This window comes from Haliotis rufescens, unplaced genomic scaffold (genome assembly GCF_023055435.1).
Source record: "Haliotis rufescens isolate VD_foot unplaced genomic scaffold, xgHalRufe1.0.p SCAF_5, whole genome shotgun sequence".
NCBI lineage: Eukaryota > Metazoa > Mollusca > Gastropoda > Lepetellida > Haliotidae > Haliotis > Haliotis rufescens.
Genome location: NW_025964223.1, coordinates 10,537,586 through 10,563,214, shown reverse-complemented (window position 1 = coordinate 10,563,214; position 25,629 = coordinate 10,537,586). Strand labels below are relative to the sequence as shown.

At 41.6% G+C, this 25,629-nt stretch overlaps 1 protein-coding gene across 2 annotated transcripts; it reads right to left on the bottom strand.

The window, feature by feature from the left end:
* Positions 1-3,993: 3,993 nt before the first annotated feature.
* Positions 3,994-23,807, bottom strand: LOC124111015 (toll-like receptor 2). Of its 2 annotated transcripts, XM_046470547.2 has the most exons (3): positions 23,657-23,807; positions 22,454-22,551; positions 3,994-7,320 (listed from the first exon to the last, which is right to left on the bottom strand). In XM_046470547.2, exon 3 carries the CDS (start codon positions 7,313-7,315, stop codon positions 4,865-4,867), a length of 2,451 nt encoding a protein of 816 aa, XP_046326503.2. In that variant the 5' UTR covers positions 7,316-7,320; positions 22,454-22,551; positions 23,657-23,807; the 3' UTR covers positions 3,994-4,864. The 2 variants fall into 2 exon arrangements, with proteins under 2 accessions (XP_046326503.2, XP_048239940.1); XM_048383983.1 differs by lacking the exons at positions 22,454-22,551; positions 23,657-23,807 and having other exon boundaries at positions 3,994-5,246; positions 7,187-7,322.
* Between the last annotated feature and the right edge of the window lie 1,822 nt (positions 23,808-25,629).

Genomic DNA, 25,629 nt, shown 5'->3' with positions numbered 1-25,629 from the left:
ACTTATGTCTGTATTTCTGTATGTGTCGTACGCCTGTCCCACACAATGTTATGCGTCTTATTGTGACGTCATAATGTTCGATTGCACTTTGACGTCATACTATGTTAGAGTGCACTGTGGCGTCAAAACAGCGTAACGGTATAACTGTACCACATTCGTGAAACCGGTTGAGTAAATTATACAGCTCAATATATTTAAACCCCCTGGATGCCGAGATTGTTTCTGACGCACATTTTCCTAAGATCGGAAAAGTTAAGGTTGTCCTATTTGATGGTGTAAATTTAACTGCAAATATTAAAAGGGTTTTAAAAAAAACTTCTAAGTATTGTCCGAGAATTTATTCTGTGTTGAAAACAGTAAATTTCTCCGCTTTTTTATCGTTCACCGATAAAAGTACTGTGCGACGATTTTTTTAATTTAGAAGCTTTACGGAAACTGAGCAAACAAAATACTGCCTAATATCTGAACGACATAACTATATATCAAATGGAGTTATATGCGTATGTATAACGACATACATTCAATGCCGAAAATAGCATGCCGTAAACGATGAAAACTGATTTTTCTCTATGACGTCAAACGGCGACAGAGAGGTTACACACGTACAAAGAAAAGGGGGTATAAGTTAGGGGGTTTAGTTATAAAAAAAACATAAGAAATTATGAAATGGTACTTCATAGAAAAGAGGTAATGGAGAAATGGATGCCCCTATCTTACCTATAACTAAGTCCTTAGATTCCAACATTCTCCTGATTGTGTACGTGTAATTTGACCAATGTTGCACCATTATTAAATGTAATGAAATACCAAAAACATATCACCATGTCTTTGATAACGTCGGAGAAAGACGACACTGGTATTTTGATTAATATATATCTCCCCTAAGTTTCGTTCATGGTATGGAAAACCTCAATGTGTAAAACGGAATTTGACGCTTTTTCGTCATAGAATTATCAGGATAATCGTATAAGGTTGAACCAACGGGGTACCTGGCATGGGTTATATTTTTTATACTTTTTACAATTCCTGAGGAAATAAAGTAAACAGTTTAATATCCTGTGATCACAATATTGAAAAAAGAATGAACCCATTGATTTTATAATGCAACACGAGAGATAATTCGTTAATTGTTTATACTTAAATTTTCGTTGTGTTCATGGAAATTCCTGCATTCTGATTAGCTGAATTGGTCACGTGTTATTTCATTCATTTCCCAATGAATGTAAAAAATTAAGCCACGCCCACCGCGGCGCACTACTTTTATTACTGTGGAATGTCGGGGAATCCCAATATTACAGTCGAGGGAATTCCCTTTCTGCTCACGTGTATCGTCATGCAGAGGACATTTAGCGACTTTCATGCATATTCATTGTCCAAACTAGCCTTTGAAACCGAAGGCCGAGAATAAATGAAACAGCAAACGTGCAGGCTCGCTCGCCTGCTTTTTCCCTCCTCACCTCGGTTCAACTTTCATTTCTTCGGGTTTCATTTCTAACTAACATTTCTCCAACTGCGTTTTACCGTAATCAGGGAAGGATCATTTGAATCACACAGTAAATGACCATGTTATTTTAAACAGCCGCCTTCTCTCGGGTATATTTCTTCCGGTTCGTTATAGTCTGACTTTTGCAGTTCTTTTCGCCTCTTGCCTTAATTGGCAGGTCCAATGAACATTGTTTTAATCCCACTCTCCGTTGATTGTAGGCGTGTCAAGTTATGTGCATAAATTAAACGATCACCTGATTCATGTCACGCCACTATATGTATTCCTACACCTGGAATGTTTATCAATGTTATTTTTGTCTGTTTTGATATATGCAACTGTTTTGGGTTAAACTATTGTAGATAAAACATGTTTTACGTTGTCGAATTTAATTATAAGCATTGACTGTACGCGGATTCATACAGTTTGCACATCGGTTTTTCGATTCATACCTCAATGAACCGAAAAAAATACACAGTCAATCCTTAAGTGACAAACGCGCACCTGGCGAACTGTTAGATATCACTGCTCTGTATATCAAACGACATAAAAAACAATTCAATTCAGAAATGTGTGCATATATTTTAACGAAAAATATTATCCATTTTGTTAAAGTAATGTATTCAGTTTTAGTTCAATAAAGTGAAACGGCTATTCATGGACATTGGTTATATGAATATTGACAAGACATACGTACATGCCGCAGTTATATTTACACTTCATCTTGTAACACTTGTCCAAACGAAACAATATAACAAACCAAAGGAAAGAAATATCGTATTCGACACTATAAACCTATCAATTTTTATGTAAACAATGTTCAAACAAACAGGATATTATCAAAGGTTCGTTCATACATGTTGTGGCCTATATTTACGTATGATATCATTTTGAACATTGACAAATATCCAAAGTGCAATTATTTATGTGAAGAAAATGTATAAAAGATATGCAAAATCTACATCATAACTGAAACTGTAAACAGCATGATCGTGTGCACTCTCATTCTCATCTGACAGAAATAGTCAGAAATTCCGATAAATACCGTTGTCGTTGTGCGTGATTTTGGGTCAGTCATGGCGTCACACAGGACGGTAACTTTGACAATTTCTGTTGAAAATATCAAATCATTGCAATGTATCTATTCTAAATTCCCTAATTCTTCCTACGATTCTCTTAAATTTTCATGCATATTCTGAAAATGTTGAGCCAATATCATGAACGAATAGACGAGCACAGCGTTCGAAAATGTATGAGGAATTCAAGGATGTATCTATCGCAGCTAAGTTTGAAATATACGTGTCACATCGGCGTTCGTGTTTGCGTATTTTCTAAAACATTCGAAACGATTCTAGGGTTATCGGAGACGTTTTGGAATGACCATAGGTGATTTCATACACGACAGATACCCGTGATTACTAATATGCTGTTTTTGAAATTCATTTCTCCGAGTAAATATCCGAAATTTAGATTTCAAAACATGCTGTAAACAACGTCGTGAGTGGTGATTTAGCAATGTGTAAAAAATGGCATCATTTACTATTTTCCTAATTTTCAGAGGTCATTTACAGTACTTTTGCTTGGTCTAAAATGCCAGTGGATGATATAATGTATTTGTGTGGGTGATGTATTTCTAATTTTATTCGACTTCAAAGTGAGGGTTACAGAGGAGGGACATATATGTCCCTGCGCAATCCAGGGGGTTAAGAATTGACTTGCGCAAGCTCCGACGTTCATACAATTTGGCCCTCACTCTATGAAGGTTCATGAACTCAAACAAAGTGATCTATACACATATATTTGGTATGTGTGACTTCATGTTTACACTGACAGCCATACAACAACCAGATGTGTCGCGGAATAAAAAAGTTCCTTAAACCGAGAGGTGACATGAGCTTATGAATGCTCAACATGCTCAACAGAACAATGTTTGTAGTTGCTGTAAACAAATGTACACAAATAATATCCTCATCAGAAGGAAAAGGTCTGTTAAGAACTACCTCAGTAAGTCAGTCACACTGACAGCGCGTCGTAATATATTTACATCAAGGCCAAGACGTCAAAATGACCGACACGATAAACGTGACGGGACAGAGTTCCGAATTTCTACTATCGTAGTTCTATTACGGTAGTTTGAATGTGCTTTTCTTCGTTTTGTTCTCTAAGATGGGTAGTAGCGAGGGTATCCTTGGACGGACATGCATCAAACTCTCTGACTTATCCTAATGTATGCTTAATCGCTACGTTCAAGATTAAAGGGTCTAAATAATGAGAAACAACACTTCTGTATGTTTTCGTACTGGGGAACTCCCAGGGGTTTCCCCAGGGATGTGGAAGTAGTCCGTCAGTGTTTACGTCATTTCAACACGGTCTCTTGAAAAACGTATGAACATCAAATTGTGTCGTTCATACACTTATGAACGTCAATTTCGCGGTCATGTGACGGACCTCTCGTCCAATGGAAAAGCCGTATATCGTGTAAACTTCAAATAAAAAAATATATGTTTATATAATTTACATAATGTTTAATAGATATAACACATTCTTTTACAGATTAAGTAATTTACTGGGAACATAGACGCCTAAAGAATTATAACCATTTGTAAAACATTTCTCGTATGAAATAAAAGTCAGATACATAATTGAAGGTAAGCCTGATAATCATATGATGAAAGCCAGATACACAGATGAAGAAAGCTAAATAAATAGATGATTAAAGCCGAATAAACAGACGATATAAGCCAGACAAATAGATGATAAAAGCCAAATACACAGATTATATCATGGTTATGGATATGTTTGTGAAAATCAACGATTATCAAAGCCAAACATATCGACAGTACTACAAGTAACAGATATGTATTTACAAAGGTTGGCATCATTAATGGTTTCAAGGAAATGCCACTCTTATTTTCAGTATAAGTCCTTTTATATTTGAACTGAATCCTACCTTACATAAATACACATAAATCATAGCCCAGTTTGGATGCAGTTCTGATGAAAAGAATTAATTAATCTTTCAGAAACAAAACATATTGGAAAAGATAGAAATCAAAGGATGTGAAAAATGTATAAGTTCAGATGTAAGTTATACGAGTATGTGTATTGATGACACTTTATATTTATGCAGACCATTTTTCTTAACAATCAATTTACAATAAATGCACATTGTCAAACATTGTTTAAGATTTAGATCACAAAACATTTGGCAAATCTGAGAGATTTGTCACTGATGTCAAATCATCTGACATTTCAAAAATATGAAAATGTACACACAGAATGGCAACCACCGGGATACTACAATAGGGCAGTTTGTCCCCAAGCAGTTGAGACCTTTCCCTACCATCCATTGAGTTGCTGCAATGAAAACGTTTGACCTTATCAAACACCGGCAGTTTTTCTCAGATCCTTCCACAAAGTCTTATCCCCATCCTGGTAATCCTCAACACGTAGTATGCACTCCTCTTCCACAACATTCAGCAGAATCTCTGGGAGATCCTTCGCCTGCACGGCGCCCATAAGTATCACAATAATCCGGTTAGGAATCAGATCCGATAAAGAGTACAGGGCTGCATCAAGAGTAAACTGTGACCACTGAGAAAGATCTTCAAGAAAGTCATCTGAAATCACCAGGACAGACTTCCAACTGTTAGTGATACCGCAAATAATACCGTCGGCAATAACAACCCCCGGAAGAACATCCCGATCCTTCAGGAAGAGACGCAAGGGGGAATTACACAGTTCCAATGCTGGTCGCAGTTTCCTATAGACAAAAGGGATGTCAGCGTCACAATATCCGATATAGAAGGTGAAAGCAAACTCTTTGGGTGTTAAATATTTGATTCCTAATCCAAATATTCTCATCAAAGCATTACGATATCGCATTGGATTCTTGGAGACCATGTATGATGCAGAAATGGAAGTAAATATTACCACCATAAATGTGACTGAGAGACTGAGGGTCAATTTGCCTGTACAGTAGCGATTTAGACTTTTATAATTGTTGGCCACATCAACGGTTCCCGTCATTCTGCCATTATTCAGAAGGCAAGCGAAGTTCCTGTCAGACTCGTAAATCACTGGTGTATCCATCAACCAAATAATGAAGTCTAGATTTTCACAGCTACACGAAAAGGTGTTTCCTTCGACAATAAGTTTGAGGTTGTTCTTTTCAGCTGACAAGTCGAGTTTCGATCTGGTATCTTTATCCAGATATCCAATGAGGTTGAATGACAAATCGATAAGGATAAGGCGTGGATAATAAAGTGTTTCAATGGGAATGGTATCAAACTCATTATGCGATAGATTTAGATGAACGATTGTATCTGAAAGTGGACGTAGTTGTATATATTGGAGCTGATTCATAGAGACATCCAAATATTCTACAGATTTCATAGAATTGAATATGATGTGTGCGCTGAAGGGTTCAAGGGCAAAATGTAATTTGCAATTTCGTAAAGATAACCGCTTTGCGTTTGCAAATGAGTGAAAATCAAACACATTGTCAAACTTATTTCCTGATAAATCAACATTGCTCACATTTTCAAAACCCCTCACTTTCATTAAACCAAACAGCAAGTTAGAAGCAAACATTACAGTTTCAAGTTTGTGTGTGTTTTGAAAAACGATTTCTTGGACACTATTGGCACCTGTCAGTGTACCAGAAAAACCGAAATATATAATGTTTGGAGGCAACGTGACTGTTATGGAAGAGTTTACATGTAATGTTACAGAACTTGGAAAGTCTTCATCCTGTCTTTGAAAGCTGAAATCCAGATATTCAAGTTCAGAAAATCTGAACAGGAAAAACATTATACCTGCATCCCCAACAACATAGTTGTCAGACAAATCAAGCTTTTTCAAACATCCTTCAAACGGATCTTTGTAGAGTGATTGATATTCAATCAAATATAACTGGTTACCTCTCAAAGATACTTCAGTGACACATATTTGGGTCAAATAACGCATACTTTGTTTAGTTAGGACTCTATCGACAATGTCTTTTTCATCTTGCATTTTGAACTTGAATGTACCATTGAACCAAATTCTTTTCATATTCTGCTTTACGAAGGGATGGAGCAGATGTAAAGCATTGTGAATTCCTATTTGATTATGGGTAAGTTCCAAATGTTTTAGAAATATTAGTGGCGCTAAAACGCCAGACTCGCAGTGTGATAAATCTGAGCAAAAGTTTAAAATCAAAACTTCAAGTTTTGTTTCAATTAGACTCTGAAATGTTTCATTTGTGAGATGTGCAGTTGAACATGTTCCTTCATACAGAAACCGTGAATCCATCTGTAACAATTTCAGATTTGCTAGTTTGGAGAATCCTGAACCAAACAAAGGAGCAGGAACTGAGTCAATATACAGACTGTGGAGGTTGATTAGAGGAAGAAACACCCAATCTGGATAAGAGGACATTTCATTCTGTTCGATATTAAGAGTTTGCAAACTCATAAGGTCTTGGAAAAGTTCATCTGGGAAAGACATTTTGTGGTCTCTTAATTTGTTTCGGGCAAGAAGGAGAGTGGTAAGATTGGACAAGCCACTAAATGCCCGTGGCTCAAACTTTGACAAAAGGTTCATGTTCATGTTCAGATAAATGAGCTTGTTAAATTTGTAAAATGTGTTATTTTGGACTATTTTCAGATCATTCCCACTGATATCCAGGGCTGTTATGTTTCCCGGAAGGTAGTTTGGAACCTGTTGAAGTTTTCTGCCTGTACAATCAGCAAAGATGCCTCCATATTGTTTGTCAAAATACAAGTCACAAACATGTCCACTTCCTTGGCACAGATTCACTGTCAGCAAAACCAGCAGTGCCCTCAGCATTATGTCTGAAACAAAAGAACGCATGACCATCACAAAAACGTAATGTCTTATTCCATAGAAATATCATGATAACACCTAAGGGACCGGCGCTTCTCGGGAAAGGGTGGGTAAGTAAAACTAATTTTAATTTTCCGGAAAATTCGTGAGAAAAGTGATATTTCAACATGTTGAAAAAAATGAAATTGCCTGACACAAAAAAATATGGATCTTGTATTTTAGAACTCTCTCTCTCGATTCCCCCATCTCTCTCTCTCTCTCTCTCTCTCTCTCTCTCTCTCTCTCTCTCTCTCTTTCTCTCTCTCTCTCTCTCGTGGAGAGGGGAGGCCAGGTGGGTGCTCATGCAAACAAGTGAGGACAAGTAAAACTTCAGGAAATAATATTTTTACAAAAAAAAATACATATTTTATTTCATCCTGACTCATACTTATTGCTTGAATCTAATTTAATCTTTCTTTAAGCATTCTAAAACTTTCAGAGTTTGTTATTGAGTTGTTAGCATTTTGTAAATTGCAGATTTCTCAAAGATAGCTTTCTGACATTTGAGAATGATTGGGAAAAGGTATCACTTATATTACCAATGTCATTCCCTGATAAGTAAACGTGATTTACATGTTCCAAACCATGTACACGTTTGAAATGTATGTTGTTATATCCCAAACGAAAGGTCTTTAGGTTATCTGTATTGTGAAATGTCACATCTTGATCTGGAAGATTCATGTCAGTTACTCCCGTTGCATCAAAATATACAATATTGTGGTAATTGTGCTGCTGGAGGCCCAAACAGTTGTGTGTGTGGTATGCCATATACTAGTCGCTGTAGCTGAGATCAAGATACTTTAAACGGGAAGACCCATACATTATTATGGAAAAAAAGCACCATCACCAACCAGAAAGTTTTTAGACACATTAAGCATTTCAATGCATCCCCTGAAAGGATCTTTATTGATAGAACCAGTTTCAATCAAGTATATACCATTTCTTCTCAATGATACATATATCTGTGTTAAATACTTCGTGTTCTTTTATGTTAGTATATCGTCATCAATGTCTTCCTTGTGTTGGACTGAAATAGTACTTGTCCCATTAAGCCAAATCCTCCTCCTGTTCCTGCCTACAAGCGAATAGAGGATGTGTAAACTCTTCTGAATTCCTATTCCATTATGAGATAGTTGAAATAGCTTGGTTTCATTTAAACTCTGGAATGTTGTATTTTAAAGGGTTTTTTTATTCAACAATCTCCTCCATAAACTAAACGTCAGTCCATTTAGAGAACTTTTAAATTGGCGAGTTTGGAATCTCGATTTAAGTCTGAATATATTCTTTGAAGGCTGGTGAGAGGAGGAAACACCCGATCAAGATATGATGTCAAATCATTCTTTTCAAAATTTAATATATGCAAGTTCTTAAGGTCACGGAATATGTCACCAGGGAAGGAGTCATCGAGTTTGTTCTTGGCTGGTAAATTAAACAAGCCTCTGACGAACCTGGCTTGATCTGGAATTGAGTCTAAATATAGGCTGTGAAGGTTGATGAGAGGAGGAAACACCGGACCCGGATATGACGTCATACTATTTTTCTCAAGATTTAATGTATGCAAGTTCTTAAGGTCACGGAAAATGTCATCAGGGAAGGAGTCATCGAGTTTGTTTTGGGCAAGTAACAACACAGTCAGATTAAACAATCCTCTGAACACACAAGACTCGATTTGTGGGAGTGAGTTTGAATTAAGATTTAAATAAGTAAAATTCGGGAACTTTTGAAATGTGCCATTGCTCAACTGCGGCTATATTGCATGGCAGATGATTTGGAATGTGTTGCAATTGTCCCCCTTTGCAATCAACAAATAAACCATATTGTTGGTCATCATGAGGAACACATGCATGCTTCTTCCCTCGGCAAGAACTCGGCTGAAACAGATTCCATTTGACGTAAAGGTGATGACACCAGGAGTTTGCGAAAGAGGTAAGCATGTCCTGCTCTCCCAAGGGCACCTGTTATTCACACTATTAGCATGAGAAATGTTTTTATTGTGTGTGTTTTTGTGTGTGTTCGTGTGTGTGTGTGTTCGTATGTGTGTGTGTGTGTTCGTATGTTTGTGTGTGTTTGTGTGTGTGTTCGTGTGTGTGTGTGTGTGTGTGTATTGTGTGTGTGTATTGTGTAGTGTGTGTGTGTGTGTGTGTGTGTGTGTGTGTGTGTGTGTGTGTGTGTGTGTGTGTGTGTGTGTGTGGTGTTTTAATGTCTCGGCCCATACAATTCTTTTGTAATAGGCTCATCACAGATAAATGCTACTTAGCTAATGTTGAACCACGGGAGCTTCATTCAACCAGCAGATTCATCGAACCAGTTCAAGTAAATACAAACGTCAATGCAAGAGAATAGGCAGGCTCAATTATCCGCCAAAACAGATTTGGCGTTTAGGGCAAATTTGCAATAATATCCTTGCAACAGAATGGGCTCATGATTATTTTACTCCTGTTTTTTCTTCAAATGGGATCCCGGCCACTGGAAAGAAAGAAGCATCGGAAAAACACTCAACGCCACTGATCAACCGTGAACAAAACTCCAAAGATCCCATACAATATACGTTGGACCATATCCATTAACCCACAGTGTTGCCTCGTGCAGGTTGACTTGACTAGATTGTTAGTTGTGCATGTCAGACATATTAAAGTGTCTTTGCTGGAGACATGTCTTGGTCATTGATACCTTACCCCAACCTCAGACATTAACATTAAAGTACCAAAACTATTCCACCAGCAGTGACCCAATGACCTTCATATCATGTATATCGACATCTAGACATCTGTGGGATTCCGGGTCAAAATAGATTTTGCAATATACAAGTATACTTTTGTAAGATGCGACTAAATGGATCGGTGGTTAGATTCGGTGTCTGGAAAGAGTGCAGTATATATATGGTACTCACTTCGCCTTTGGACATGATCTAAATTCAGCGTTGAAAAAAGACATTGTTGATACAAGGGTGGTGTATGAATACAACATTTGGAGCTTATGAGCTTACAGACTGATCACTCAAGGTGCAAACTGGCAATAAAGAACGCAGCTTTCCCCAAGACCGATTATAGGAACTTTAATATGTCGATTTCAAAATTCATAATAACAATTATACACACAAACATTACTAAGTTAGAAATACATGCAATACATCGGAAAATCTAGCATCAAACTCGGTCCAGCTTAGGTAAGGGGGGTCCGAGAGACTCAAGTCCGTCAAGTCATTTTGTCATTTTGGCTATGTGATTTCATTGGAGCCCACTTGGTTCAAAGGGCACTGTTCTCATTTAATGAAAGCACAAGGTCGTAAATAGACAGAGATGATCTTTCAACATAATGTATTGTTTATTCGTGATGTTCTGAACTTAATAATACCACGACACTACAACAATATAAAGTGAGAGTCCATATACTCTGCCAAAACTCACTGACTTCAAGAAAAATAAAGTTTAGATGCTAGTAGTTGTGGACAGGACTCTGGAACCGCTCCTGGCTTCTGATTGGTCGAGAGGATCACGTGACCTCTGTGACGTCACATCCGGTCACGTGACCTGCGCATGCGCGCGGAGCATGATGGGACTTGCGTGCGCATCCAAGATGGCGTCGCATCCGTTTCCGGTGGCGCGCGCCTCCAAGATGGCGTCGCATCCGTGTCCGGTGGCGTGCGCCTCCAAGATGGCGTCGCATCCGTTTCCGGTGGCGTGCGCACCCAAGATGGCGGCGCATCCGTTTCCGGTGGCGCACGCCTCCAAGAGGGCGTCGCATCTGTTTCCGGGGAGGAGGGATGGGGAAAAACCCAGAGAAACGGTCGTACAAGGTGAACAAGATCGACATGGTTGTTGTTCTTTTGTTCTTCTAAAAATAGAAATAGAAAAGGCGGTGGTGGTGAAGGGAGGGAGGAGGAGGAGGGGTAGGGAGGAAGGCGGGAAGGGAGTCGGGTTCTTTGTTTTGTTTTGTTTTGGTGGGTGTGTGGCGATGGCATGTGGAGATGATAGTTCACTGAGACGAGCTTATCATACACAGTCGACGACTCTGCCACTTTGTTGCTAGGTTGACGTCATATCGGCGAAGGATCTTGCAACAACATGTCACAAATCATGTCATCGGGTATGGTGATGTGTTTGTCAACTTTGAGGTGTAAGGTTTCGTTCCACAAGGCGATCGTGTATTGTAGCCCACGATGACAGCCGTTCGTCTAAGTTAAACGTCGGTGAGTGGCAATCACCTCAGCGCTACGATCATGGTGTGGAATTCTAAAGGTGTTGGCTGAATTCTAAAGGTGAATCGACAGGCACAGACATGAACGTGATGTAGGTATATGCCTACGTACTGTCATTCGTGTCTCTATGGGGTGCCACGCGTGACTACAAACACACGTTTATCCATAGGATGATGCATTGTCACTCGTTTATTTATACCGAGGTGCTGGCACTCGTGTATGTTGACATGTGTACTGTCACGCGTGTCTTCATGTACACGTACTGTTATTCTTGTCTCCATGCCAACATGGTGCCACGCGTGACGACAAACACACGTTTATCCATAGGATGATGACGTTGTCACTCGTTCATTTATACCGAGGTGCTGGCACTCGTGTATGTTGACATGCGTACTGTCACGCGTGTCTCCATGCACACGTGATGTACTTCATGTCTTCAAACACACATGGTGTACTACGTCTCTCCATGTAAACGTGATGTACTTCATGTCTTCATGCAAAACGTAGTGTCATGTGTGTCTTCAAAAAGACATTGATCCATAGGATGATGACGTTGTCACTCGTTTATTTATACCGAGGAGTTGGCTCTCGTGTAGGTCTACATACGTACGGTCACGTGTGTCTCCATGCAAACGTCATGTACTTCGTGTTGCCATGCAAACGTGGTGTCACGCGTGACAACAAACGCATGTTTATCCATAGGATGATGGCGTTGTCACTCGCTCATCCACGCCGAGGAGTTGGCACTCGTGTATGTTTACGTGTCTGTTACCATTTGTGTCTCCATGCAAACGTCATGTACTACGTGTTTCCATGCAAACGTGGTGCCATGCGTGTCTACAAACAGACGTTTATCCATAAGATTATTATTTATACCGAGGAGTTGGCACTCGTGTATGTTTGCATGTGTACTGTCACACGTGTCTTCAAACAGACGTGGTGTACTATGCGTCTCCATGCAAACGTGATGTACTACGTCTCTCCATGTAAACGTGGTGCCACGCGTGTCTTCAAACAGACGTTTATCCATAGGATGATGACGTTGTCACTCGCTCATCCATGCCGAGGAGTTGGCACTCGTGTATGTTTACATGCGAACGGTCACGTGTGTCTCCATGCAGACGTGATGTACTTCGTGTCTCCATGCAGACGTGGTGTCACGCGTGTCTCCATGCAAAACGTTGTGCCACGCGTGACTACAAACAGACGTTACTAGAAGTTTAGATCAATACACATGCGTGACGTTTGCAAACGTAGTGTACTTCGTGTCTCCATGCAAACGTAGTGTCACGCGTGTCTCCATGTAAACGTGGTGTCGTGTGTGTTTTCAAACAGACGTTTATTAATATTATTATTTATAACATTTATATTTATAAGGATAGAGATCGAGAGATCAATAGACATACGTGGTGTTTGATTCGTGTCTCCATGCAAACGTGATACCACTCGTGTACACAACCATACATACAACCATACAAACATACATAGAGGCGTGGTGTCACTCGTAGGCGTGTACCTCCAAGAGGACTGGGGAGGGTATGGATTCTTTTGGATTGTTGTTTGTACTGGCAAAGCAAAGGATGAAAGCGTTCTTTTGGGAGAGATGGGTGGCCCTGAAAAGGGCCGTTGGAAACAAACTGGAAACAAGCTGGACGAGGCTTGTCTCTGTTTTACATTACTTTCCTTGATCTCGATACTAGATAATAATACGGACCACCCCAACAGTCGGGGACGTCAACTCCGCGTTGTATAGCTTGTTGTAAAGCTGCAATAGCCTCAGACTTGTTCTTAAACCAGTGTGGGCTCTGCGATAGGATCGTCTCCGATTCACCAGGTGGGTAGGTCACTATTGTCCACGAATAGACTTTACTCATCAACGGACATTGTTGACTGTTGGTCTGACACTTCAGACAGCTGCATCCAGACGACATGGTTGATCTCTCATTCAGTGCTTGGACTGTGACGGTGTGCGTGGCTTCGCTCTTTTTTAATTTTTTATAGGAGAGGCACTGAAACCCTGCTTCCTGATTGGTCGAAAACGCAGCACGTCGATGGTTCCGTTCCGGCGCCTGGTCTGACATTCGGTTTTTCCAAACCGGACACAGACCCTTGTGATGGGTGTACAGGCAGTCTTATATGGGTGTACATGCAGCCTTACATGAGTGTACAGACAGCCTTACATGATTGTACAGTCAGCCTTACATGAGTGCACAGTCAGCCTGACAGGGATGTACAGTGAGTCTTATATGGGTGTACAGACACTCTAAAGGGGTGTACAGTCAGCCTTACAGGGATGTAAGTCAGTCTTATATGGGTGTACAGTCAGCCCTACAGGGTTGTACAGTCAGTCTTATATAGGTGTACATGGTTCACGTGGCATCTATACCAGTGATGTATGTTAAACGGAATCTGGTGGTGGTTCCTGTGGCATCTGCTAATGATGTACGTTGCTGACAGACTCTGGTGGTGGTTCCTGTGGCATCTGCTAATGATGTACGTTGCTGACAGACTCTGGTGGTGGTGCCTGTGGCATCTACTAATGATGTAGGTTGCTGACAGACTCTGGTGGTGGGGCCTGTGGCATCTACTACTGATGTACGTTACTAACAGACTCTGGTGGTGGTTCATGTGACATCTACTAATGGTGTATGTTACTAGCAGACTCTGATGGTGGTCCATCAGGCATTTACTACTGATGTACGTTACTAACAGACTATGGTGGTGGTTCATGTGACATCTACTAATGATGTACATTACTTAGAGACTCTGGTGATGGTTCAAATGGCATCTATACTACTGATGTACGTAACTAACAGACTCTGGTGATGGTTCACGTGGCATCTATACTAATGATGTACGTAACTAACAGACTCTGGTGATGGTTCACGGGGCATCTATACTAATGATGTACGTTACTAACAGACTCTGGTGGTGGTTCACGGGGCATCTATACTAATGATGTACGTTACTAACAGACTCTGGTGGTGGTTCATGTGGCATCTACTAATGATGTAGGTTGCTGACAGACTCTGATGGTGGTCCATCAGGCATCTACTACTGATGTATGTTACTAACAGACTCTGGTGGTGGTTCATGTGACATCTACTAAAGATGTACGTTACAAACAGACTCTGATGGTGGGTCATGAGGCATCTACTAATGATGTTGGTTGCCGACAGGCTCTGGTGGTGGTGCATCAGGCATCTACTACTGAGGGTAGAGGCTGAGTTATGATGTAAACGCTGTCTGTCATGTCTGTGCTCAAGTAAGTACAACACGTGTTCAAGTACAACAGCACGTACAACTAAGTAAAAACGTTCTTAGTTGTACGTGCTGTTGTACCTGAACACGTGTTGTACTTACTTGAGCACAGACATGACAGACAGCGTTTACATCATAACTCAGCCTCTACCCTCAGTAGTAGATGCCTGATGCACCACCACCAGAGCCTGTCAGCAACCAACATCATTAGTAGATGCCTCATGACCCACCATCAGAGTCTGTTTGTAACGTACATCTTTAGTAGATGTCACATGAACCACCACCAGAGTCTGTTAGTAACGTACATCAGTAGTAGATGCCTGATGGACCACCATCAGAGTCTGTCAGCAACCTACATCATTAGTAGATGCCACATGAACCACCACCAGAGTCTGTTAGTAACGTACATCATTAGCAGATGCCACAGGGACCACCACCAGATTCCGTTAGTAACATACATCACTAGTAGATGCCACATGAACCACCACCAGAGTCTGTTAGTAACGTACATCATTAGTATAGATGCCCCGTGAACCACCACCAGAGTCTGTTAGTAACGTACATCATTAGTATAGATGCCCCGTGAACCACCACCAGAGTCTGTTAGTAACGTACATCATTAGTATAGATGCCACGTGAACCATCACCAGAGTCTGTTAGTTACGTACATCATTAGTATAGATGCCACGTGAACCATCACCAGAGTCTGTTAGTTACGTACATCAGTAGTATAGATGCCACGTGAACCATCACCAGAGTCTCTAAGTAATGTACATCATTAGTAGATGTCACATGAACCACCACCATAGTCTGTTAGTAACGTACATCAGTAGTAAATGCCTGATGGACCACCATCAGAGTCTGCTAGTAACGTACATCAGTAGTAGATGCCACAGGCCCCACCACCAGAGTCTGTCAGCAACCTACATCATTAGCAGATGCCACAGGAACCACCACCAGATTCTGTTTAACATACATCACTGGTATAGATGCCACGTGAACCATGTACACCTATATAAGACTGACTGTACAACCCTGTAGGGCTGACTGTACACCCATATAAGACTGACTTACATCCCTGTAAGGCTGACTGTACACCCCTTTAGAGTGTCTGTACACCCATATAAGACTCACTGTACATCCCTGTCAGGCTGACTGTGCACTCATGTAAGGCTGACTGTACAATCATGTAAGGCTGTCTGTACACTCATGTAAGGCTGCATGTACACCCATATAAGACTGCCTGTACACCCATCACAAGGGTCTGTGTCCGGTTTGGAAAAACCGAATGTCAGACCAGGCGCCGGAACGGAACCATCGACGTGCTGCGTTTTCGACCAATCAGGAAGCAGGGTTTCAGTGCCTCTCCTATAAAAAATTAAAAAAGAGCGAAGCCACGCACACCGTCACAGTCCAAGCACTGAATGAGAGATCAACCATGTCGTCTGGATGCAGCTGTCTGAAGTGTCAGACCAACAGTCAACAATGTCCGTTGATGAGTAAAGTCTATTCGTGGACAATAGTGACCTACCCACCTGGTGAATCGGAGACGATCCTATCGCAGAGCCCACACTGGTTTAAGAACAAGTCTGAGGCTATTGCAGCTTTACAACAAGCTATACAACGCGGAGTTGACGTCCCCGACTGTTGGGGTGGTCCGTATTATTATCTAGTATCGAGATCAAGGAAAGTAATGTAAAACAGAGACAAGCCTCGTCCAGCTTGTTTCCAGTTTGTTTCCAACGGCCCTTTTCAGGGCCACCCATCTCTCCCAAAAGAACGCTTTCATCCTTTGCTTTGCCAGTACAAACAACAATCCAAAAGAATCCATACCCTCCCCAGTCCTCTTGGAGGTACACGCCTACGAGTGACACCACGCCTCTATGTATGTTTGTATGGTTGTATGTATGGTTGTGTACACGAGTGGTATCACGTTTGCATGGAGACACGAATCAAACACCACGTATGTCTATTGATCTCTCGATCTCTATCCTTATAAATATAAATGTTATAAATAATAATATTAATAAACGTCTGTTTGAAAACACACACGACACCACGTTTACATGGAGACACGCGTGACACTACGTTTGCATGGAGACACGAAGTACACTACGTTTGCAAACGTCACGCATGTGTATTGATCTAAACTTCTAGTAACGTCTGTTTGTAGTCACGCGTGGCACAACGTTTTGCATGGAGACACGCGTGACACCACGTCTGCATGGAGACACGAAGTACATCACGTCTGCATGGAGACACACGTGACCGTTCGCATGTAAACATACACGAGTGCCAACTCCTCGGCATGGATGAGCGAGTGACAACGTCATCATCCTATGGATAAACGTCTGTTTGAAGACACGCGTGGCACCACGTTTACATGGAGAGACGTAGTACATCACGTTTGCATGGAGACGCATAGTACACCACGTCTGTTTGAAGACACGTGTGACAGTACACATGCAAACATACACGAGTGCCAACTCCTCGGTATAAATAATAATCTTATGGATAAACGTCTGTTTGTAGACACGCATGGCACCACGTTTGCATGGAAACACGTAGTACATGACGTTTGCATGGAGACACAAATGGTAACAGACACGTAAACATACACGAGTGCCAACTCCTCGGCGTGGATGAGCGAGTGACAACGCCATCATCCTATGGATAAACATGCGTTTGTTGTCACGCGTGACACCACGTTTGCATGGCAACACGAAGTACATGACGTTTGCATGGAGACACACGTGACCGTACGTATGTAGACCTACACGAGAGCCAACTCCTCGGTATAAATAAACGAGTGACAACGTCATCATCCTATGGATCAATGTCTTTTTGAAGACACACATGACACTACGTTTTGCATGAAGACATGAAGTACATCACGTTTACATGGAGAGACGTAGTACACCATGTGTGTTTGAAGACATGAAGTACATCACGTGTGCATGGAGACACGCGTGACAGTACGCATGTCAACATACACGAGTGCCAGCACCTCGGTATAAATGAACGAGTGACAACGTCATCATCCTATGGATAAACGTGTGTTTGTCGTCACGCGTGGCACCATGTTGGCATGGAGACAAGAATAACAGTACGTGTACATGAAGACACGCGTGACAGTACACATGTCAACATACACGAGTGCCAGCACCTCGGTATAAATAAACGAGTGACAATGCATCATCCTATGGATAAACGTGTGTTTGTAGTCACGCGTGGCACCCCATGGAGACACGAATGACAGTACGTAGGCATATACCTACATCACGTTCATGTCTGTGCCTGTCGATTCACCTTTAGAATTCAGCCAACACCTTTAGAATTCCACACCATGATCGTAGCGCTGAGGTGATTGCCACTCACCGACGTTTAACTTAGACGAACGGCTGTCATCGTGGGCTACAATACACGATCGCCTTGTGGAACGAAACCTTACACCTCAAAGTTGACAAACACATCACCAAACCCGATGACATGATTTGTGACATGTTGTTGCAAGATCCTTCGCCGATATGACGTCAACCTAGCAACAAAGTGGCAGAGTCGTCGACTGTGTATGATAAGCTCGTCTCAGTGAACTATCATCTCCACATGCCATCGCCACACACCCACCAAAACAAAACAAAACAAAGAACCCGACTCCCTTCCCGCCTTCCTCCCTACCCCTCCTCCTCCTCCTCCTCCCTCCCTTCACCACCACCGCCTTTTCTATTTCTATTTTTAGAAGAACAAAAGAACAACAACCATGTCGATCTTGTTCACCTTGTACGACCGTTTCTCTGGGTTTTTCCCCATCCCTCCTCCCCGGAAACGGATGCGACGCCCTCTTGGAGGCGTGCGCCACCGGAAACGGATGCGCCGCCATCTTGGGTGCGCACGCCACCGGAAACGGATGCGACGCCATCTTGGAGGCGCACGCCACCGGACACGGATGCGACGCCATCTTGGAGGCGCGCGCCACCGGAAACGGATGCGACGCCATCTTGGATGCGCACGCAAGTCCCATCATGCTCCGCGCGCATGCGCAGGTCACGTGACCGGATGTGACGTCACAGAGGTCACGTGATCCTCTCGACCAATCAGAAGCCAGGAGCGGTTCCAGAGTCCTGTCCACAACTACTGATGCTCATGCGCAGTGTGTCTATGCATTGCTGGTGTTTTGATTGAAATATAGCAGTGTCTACCGTGGGAAGATTATCCGTCAAGATGTAGAATAGACGTTTCAGAGTACAGTTGCACAGTGCTACCGACGTCTCGATGCGAATGACCAGACAATGTAAAAATATTGATGAAACTGATGTTATTAAACACTGTTTTACGCCGCGTTTAGAAATATTCCACCAATATCACGGCGGCTACAACTATTGATGGGTCACCCATATAATTATGAACGATAGAACTGAAGGTCTCCTATTTACATCTAAAACTTATAATAAGCAAAGCCCCATTTGTTACAGTCCATATTGATGTAAATGTTTGTGGCTGATATATTCAAAACAATATTTGAACCATGCTAATTAATTCAGTAGCAGGTAAATGCTGAGCAAATTTTCACAAATTTAAACATTGTGTTCATGGTCACAAATCGTATCGCCCGAACACAACTATTTGTCAGTTGCTGCTCGTGCATATCAGGATATGGACACATGGTTATAAATAGTAGCGAATAACAGGAAACACGTCAAACAATGCGTCGATTTTTGAGTGTTGTCAACGTCAGTTGGCTGCACGTCTTAACGTCACTTAGAGAGGTTTTGCGAGGCTGTGGTAGCGGTACCAGGATAGTTGAACAGCTGCCTATGCTTGAAGACCAGGTCGTCCGAGGGTCACAACATAGAGGCAGGATAGGTACCTTGTGAACACTCTAACGCCAATAATGTCCACATTAGCCAGGCCACCATACGAAGCAGATTGCGTTCTCTTGGTCTCCGTTCTCAACGTCTTGCAAATAGTCCACCACTGACACTACGTGACAGACACGCTCGTTTGCAACGGTGCCGACATCATCAGCGTTGGAATCAACATCAGTGCTATGTAATGATGAAAGCAAATTAAAATGTGCTTTCATGATGGCCAAAGGCGAGTATACAGTTTTCATGATGCGACTGTAGTGGCACATAATCCATGTGGGGGTTGTTCGATAATGGCCTGGGGTGGCAAGGACACGATTACACGTTGTTGTTGGAAATCTCAATTCACAACGTCATGGCGTCGAGATACTGGCCCCATTGTGGTACCATTCATGAGGACCATGCTTCTCTTCAGAGGTGCCCCGATCCTGCACGATGATAACGCACGTCCTCGCCGTGGTAACGTGGTCAACGCCTTTATTCATCAACAAGGAGTACGCAGAATGGAGTGGCTGGTTGCTGTCCTGACTTTGGCCCAATCGAACATGTCTGGGATGAGCTAGGGCGCCGTGTTTACAGGAGTCACCCTATTCCACATGATCGTGGGACTTGCAAACAATTTTGCCCCGGAAGTGGAACGCTATCCCTCAGGCTGTGGTTAGGAACCTGGTCAGGAACATGAGGGCAAGTTGCACAGAGGGAATCGAAAGTAGGGGAGGCTACACCAGATACTAATCTTTACAAAGTGTTACAGCAGTTCATGTAAACATGATGCTATGGGGTACCCTTGACCTATTGCCTTTTGTGTAATAAACTTTGAAATGAATGACAATGGGGTTGGCTAAAATATGACACTTCTCTTCATAACATTTAGTTTAAAGATGGATTCGCACGGTATACATTTATCTTGGTACAAAATCGGGACAGTAAAACATATGTAGTGAACACCTTTCAAACGAAATTTACCACAGTCTTATGACTCTGGGTAGATTAAGACCCGCAGCAAAACGTGTGTAACGAGGAGACAAATCCTTATCTGAACATCTTTTCCAAGTATGATGCAACTGATTCTTGGCATGCCACAATAGAAATCAACAAGAAATTAAAATCTTTGTCGTGGGGACACGCGAAGTTTCACAGACTGACGTGGCGCGAGTAACTTTCGGACGAGTGTGCCTCTGTCAAATACATTGCTACTAGGCAATGAAAACATATAACGGACATGACAAAAAACCTACTCTCATCACTTGACAATGTTATTGGGTATTACCAGGATCTTCATGATCATTGTCGTCCAGGTTCCAGATTAGCAGTCTCCAGACCTTTTGGATGAGGTACCACATGTGATACTCGCATACCTACCACCGAAACACTCTCCATGTCCACCAGTTCACCCGTTCTCTAAATTGTGCAAAACTTCACTTGACCAAGACCACTAAATAACAAACTATGAACACTTTTGTGAACGTATACTTATACGGCTTTCACCAAAGTTTAACCAGTGAACAAAACGCAAACAATGTGAAATCCTGAATCTAAATACTTAAGGAATCTGTTATCTGAATCTTTGACAACTAAGATTCCCTTCAGAGTGAGGAACCGACATTCGAAAAATAAGTACATTAGTCAAATACCTAGCTTCAGGCACATTAATAATCAACGTATCTTCAAAGTCTCAGTCAGTCCTCTCAGTCACGGGGCACTGGTCACGACATTTCACGCTCCCCTTGAACATCCTGGACAAAACTTCCTATTGACACATTTCCTATTGTAAGACTGTCATCGTGCATGTTGAAACTCTCAGGCGAGAAAACCCAATTTTATGTTTCCTTGCGAAATTTATGGTGACACATAACCTACTTTATTCTCGTTCTTGCCTTTTTGTGTTAATCTAACGTCTTTCAACAAGAGGTTATACATTTTAGTCATTACACAAATAGCTTCTTTATCTGCTTGTGATGCTCACTGGTTGGTATTTATACATCCCAGGTACACTGTATTAAATGAAATAATGTATTCACTTTTAAGTAATGTTGTAAATATTTGCCATTTCAACAGAAAGTCTCCAGTGGAATTAATATATTACCAGCATCAGGGAGACAGACCAGAGTGTTTTGGTGGAGTAACAGCCATGATTAAGATCTGATCCAGACTCGATTATTTACATTTGTCAGTTTGTTCTTTAACGCCGCACCCAGCAATATTCCAGCATGACGGCGGTCTGTAAATAATCGAGTCTGGACCAGACAATCCAGTGATTGACATCATGAGCATCGATCAACGCATTTGGGATCGATGATATGCATCAACCAAGTCAGCGAGCCTGATCACCTGATCCCGTCAGTCGCCTTTAACGACAAGCATAGTCGCCTTTTATGGAAAGTATGGGTTGCTGAAGACCTATTCTACCCTGGTCCGATTATTTACAGACCACCGTCATATGGCTGAGTTCGGCGTTAAACAACAAACAAACAAATACATAGCTACGAATCCATTATAGTGTTTTTGGACGATTCTCACCGGCCTATACAAAACGCCTTCAAAGTGCACAATGAAAACTAATATGGACTTTTTGAATACTCAAAAGTCCCAACACTCTTTAAGTTCATAAACGTATTTAATTTTAGAAATAATGTTTGCTCTATCCCACGTGTGATGTTATAAAGCACAGTTTTGTCCTGAACTGTGTATTATACTGAGAACGCCTGCGTCTCAGTGCTCAGTTGACGTGATATTGGGGTAGAGCAAACTAGTAACTAGAGCAAATTTAGAACTAACCTTGTATTGTATTGATGATGGATTTGAAATAAAATCTGTAGTTTGTAAATTGAAAATCTTCGAACAGGGCGATCCTTTTGGCTGCTTTACCTAAATACCTGTAAAGAGACAAAATAGGTTTTAAACAACTATAAATTTTAGGGTTTTGGTTCAGGTTTAAATAAGTCACATTTCATTATCTTGTCAGTGTTGGATTACATTTATTTCTTTATACACATTTAGGTCAGTTTATCACGTGACTTGTGGGACCGATGTTACACATGCATCGAAAGCAGTTTGGCGGGGTATGGGTGTTATAAGGGAGTTTATTTATGTTAGATATCCTGAGTTATAGTAAGTTAAATATATCGATATAAATATTCACAGTGTAGACAATACAAAACAGATAAAATCATCTTGACTATTATTACCGTGACCAACAATACAGAGTCAATGTATGGGCCAGCTGCTTATAAATTAAGTTGGAACAAAGAGGGGGTGAGTGAGTATGGTTTTACGCCGCCTTTAGCAATATTCCAGCAATATCACGTCGGGGGACACCAGAAATGGGATTCACACAGTGTACCCATGTCGGGAATCGAACCAGGGTCTTCGGCGCGAGGAGCGAACACTTTAACCACTAGGCTAACCGACCGCCCCTTAGAACAAAGACGTATATAGTTACATGTATATACATGTTTGGTTAGGCAGGCCTGTTGGCCACTGAAACGTGAGGTGGATGAGATGTTAATTCTGCATACATGTGTCGCACATGCGGCATATGGCAGTGTGACCGTGAATGGCTCCTTAGGGATAAATGGGCAATGCTTTGTATTGGTCTGGAGTTGACCCCTCCCCCCCCCCCACCCCCCCCCCCACCCCCCCCCCCCCCCCACCCCGCTCACAGAGCTATATGTGCAGCAAGCCAGAAACACAAGGACACTCCACTCATCTTTATTCACTGTCGCAAGTCACAATAGTATATAGATCAATGCTGGATAAACCATTGAAATTGGGATACTACGTTACTCTAAGCACTGAACACCTTTCACACAAAATATACCACAGACAATATGGTCCTGCCTGTCCCCCAGCGCTCCCCTTCCTCATTCTACCCGTCATCTCCGATCATCTGAACACAGGTAACTGTAGGAGAAATAGCACAAACTGCATAGTATGTGTACTTCCTTTGTATCAAAGCATCTACATGTACATTTATCTCACCTGTGAGCACAAGGTCTATCTCTCTGGGAAGGGGTGCAGGTTACATATCCATAGAACAGCCCAGAGTGTACCTTCAGCCTTCAAGCCGTTCACTCACCCGTATACACAGCGAAGTTAACATTGCTGGGTTCCCCGAAAAAGAACATGAGGATCCGCATGAATAGGTTGACTGCGCGCACTGAGGAAATTTGAATACTATTGGGGTATAAATATCAGGTTACTTGGGTTGGATAATGTGATTAGATTTTCTAACGATAACATAATTAAGTTTCACATCTTTAGTGTATGATTGTTGTTTGAAGGGCAAGTAAATTCAACATAGCAACTTTTCAAATTTTAATATTTTAGGCAATATTTAATCACAATTGCTTGACCCAAATTATACGTTACAGAAACGAAACATAGACCTTGAAAAACGACGAAATCGTCCTCCAAGTGAAACAATTCAAGGGGAATTCCCCTTGTTAGGGTTAAAACTCTAGGATAATTAATCAGTAATTACTTTGACCCGTCTTATCCCGTCTTGGCCCGACCCGAACCCGCCCTGTCCGGCCCCACCTCAACGTAATCCCCCATACTCAATAAACGTGTAAAGGTAATTAAAAGCGACAAAACCCTTCCCACAGCCATAAACAATCTTTCCTAAAAGCAGATTCGATTTTACAATTCCGAGCATCATCAGAATGTGACTATGAGTCAATATTACATAGTGGTGATAAGCGTATATTGCCCCACCGGTGACACATGTCACAAACACATGCAAAGGCAAATCAACTGTTCACCGGAAAATAAACATGGGAACATGCGGAAATATATATTAGAAACAATAAATAGGATTGAAACGTTGTGTTTGTATAATAAAAAAGTTGTTTTCAATAGTACTCCTTGTCATATTGCTGTAGGTTAATGTTGCAGTTATGCTGTGTGAGGTATATCAGTCTGAGCGCAAGGAACACTTTGTGCAACGGATATAAGGTTCTGAGAAAGTAAGTATTGAGTTGGAGGCCCTGGGCAGAATGGGTCCCTTCTACCCATCTTCAACCGACAAACAAGGTAGATAGGTAGATAGAAACAGAGGAAATCTCCCAGAGGTGACCTGGTTAGTCGGTCTCACTATCGACCACCGATTTGTCTGGTCCAGATTCCGATTATGCTGGAATAATGCGGCATAAAACACCATTCACGCGGTCTCACTGAAAAAGTCCGCTTGTTAGCCACCATTCGAACATAAGATAACGAGCAATTCATTCGTGCCATGCGATGACAGTAGATCACTGTAGATTCTCTGGACACATCATTTTCATTCTTAAAACAATTTACACCGGGGATCTTGAAGTATTGGTGCCTGAGACCACTACACGATTGTAGAAACCATTGAATCACACCAGAGAGAGATTCACCATTCCGGCTAGGCTTCTACAGAGATGGGTAATCCAAACAAACGGTGTCTGTGCTATTACAGCTCTTATCCTTTCGTTACGGATGACAGAATAAGAAAGGACGAATTATGGTTTCTTATTTTTTCTTCGACATTCATTTCTAGGTCATGATTGACCCTCTATAGTAAACTACTTGGAATGTACGTAGAAACTCATTTTGCTTCAATGGCACAACATTCGTCTTGCTTCAATGAAATGACATTCGTCTTGCTTCAATGACATGACATTCGTCTTGCTTCAATGACAGGACATTCGCCTTGCTTCAATGACAGGACATTCGTCTTGCTTCAATGACAGGACATTCGTCTTGCTTCAATGAAATGACATTCGTCTTGCTTCAATGACATGACATTCGTCTTGCTTTAATGACATGACATTCGCCTTGCTTCAATGACAGGACATTCGTCTTGCTTCAATGACATGACATTCGTCTTGCTTCAATGACATGTGATATTTTCGAGTCGTGTGACGCATGACGCCTGAGCGTCGTCGTCCTGATTCCTTTAGTTTGTCAACTACTGAAAGTGTTTACAA

Coding starts and splice junctions, on each gene's coding strand:
- LOC124111015 (XM_046470547.2), bottom strand. CDS start 7,315: ATGCTGAGGGCACTGCTGGTTTTGCTGACAGTGAATCTGTGCCAAGGA.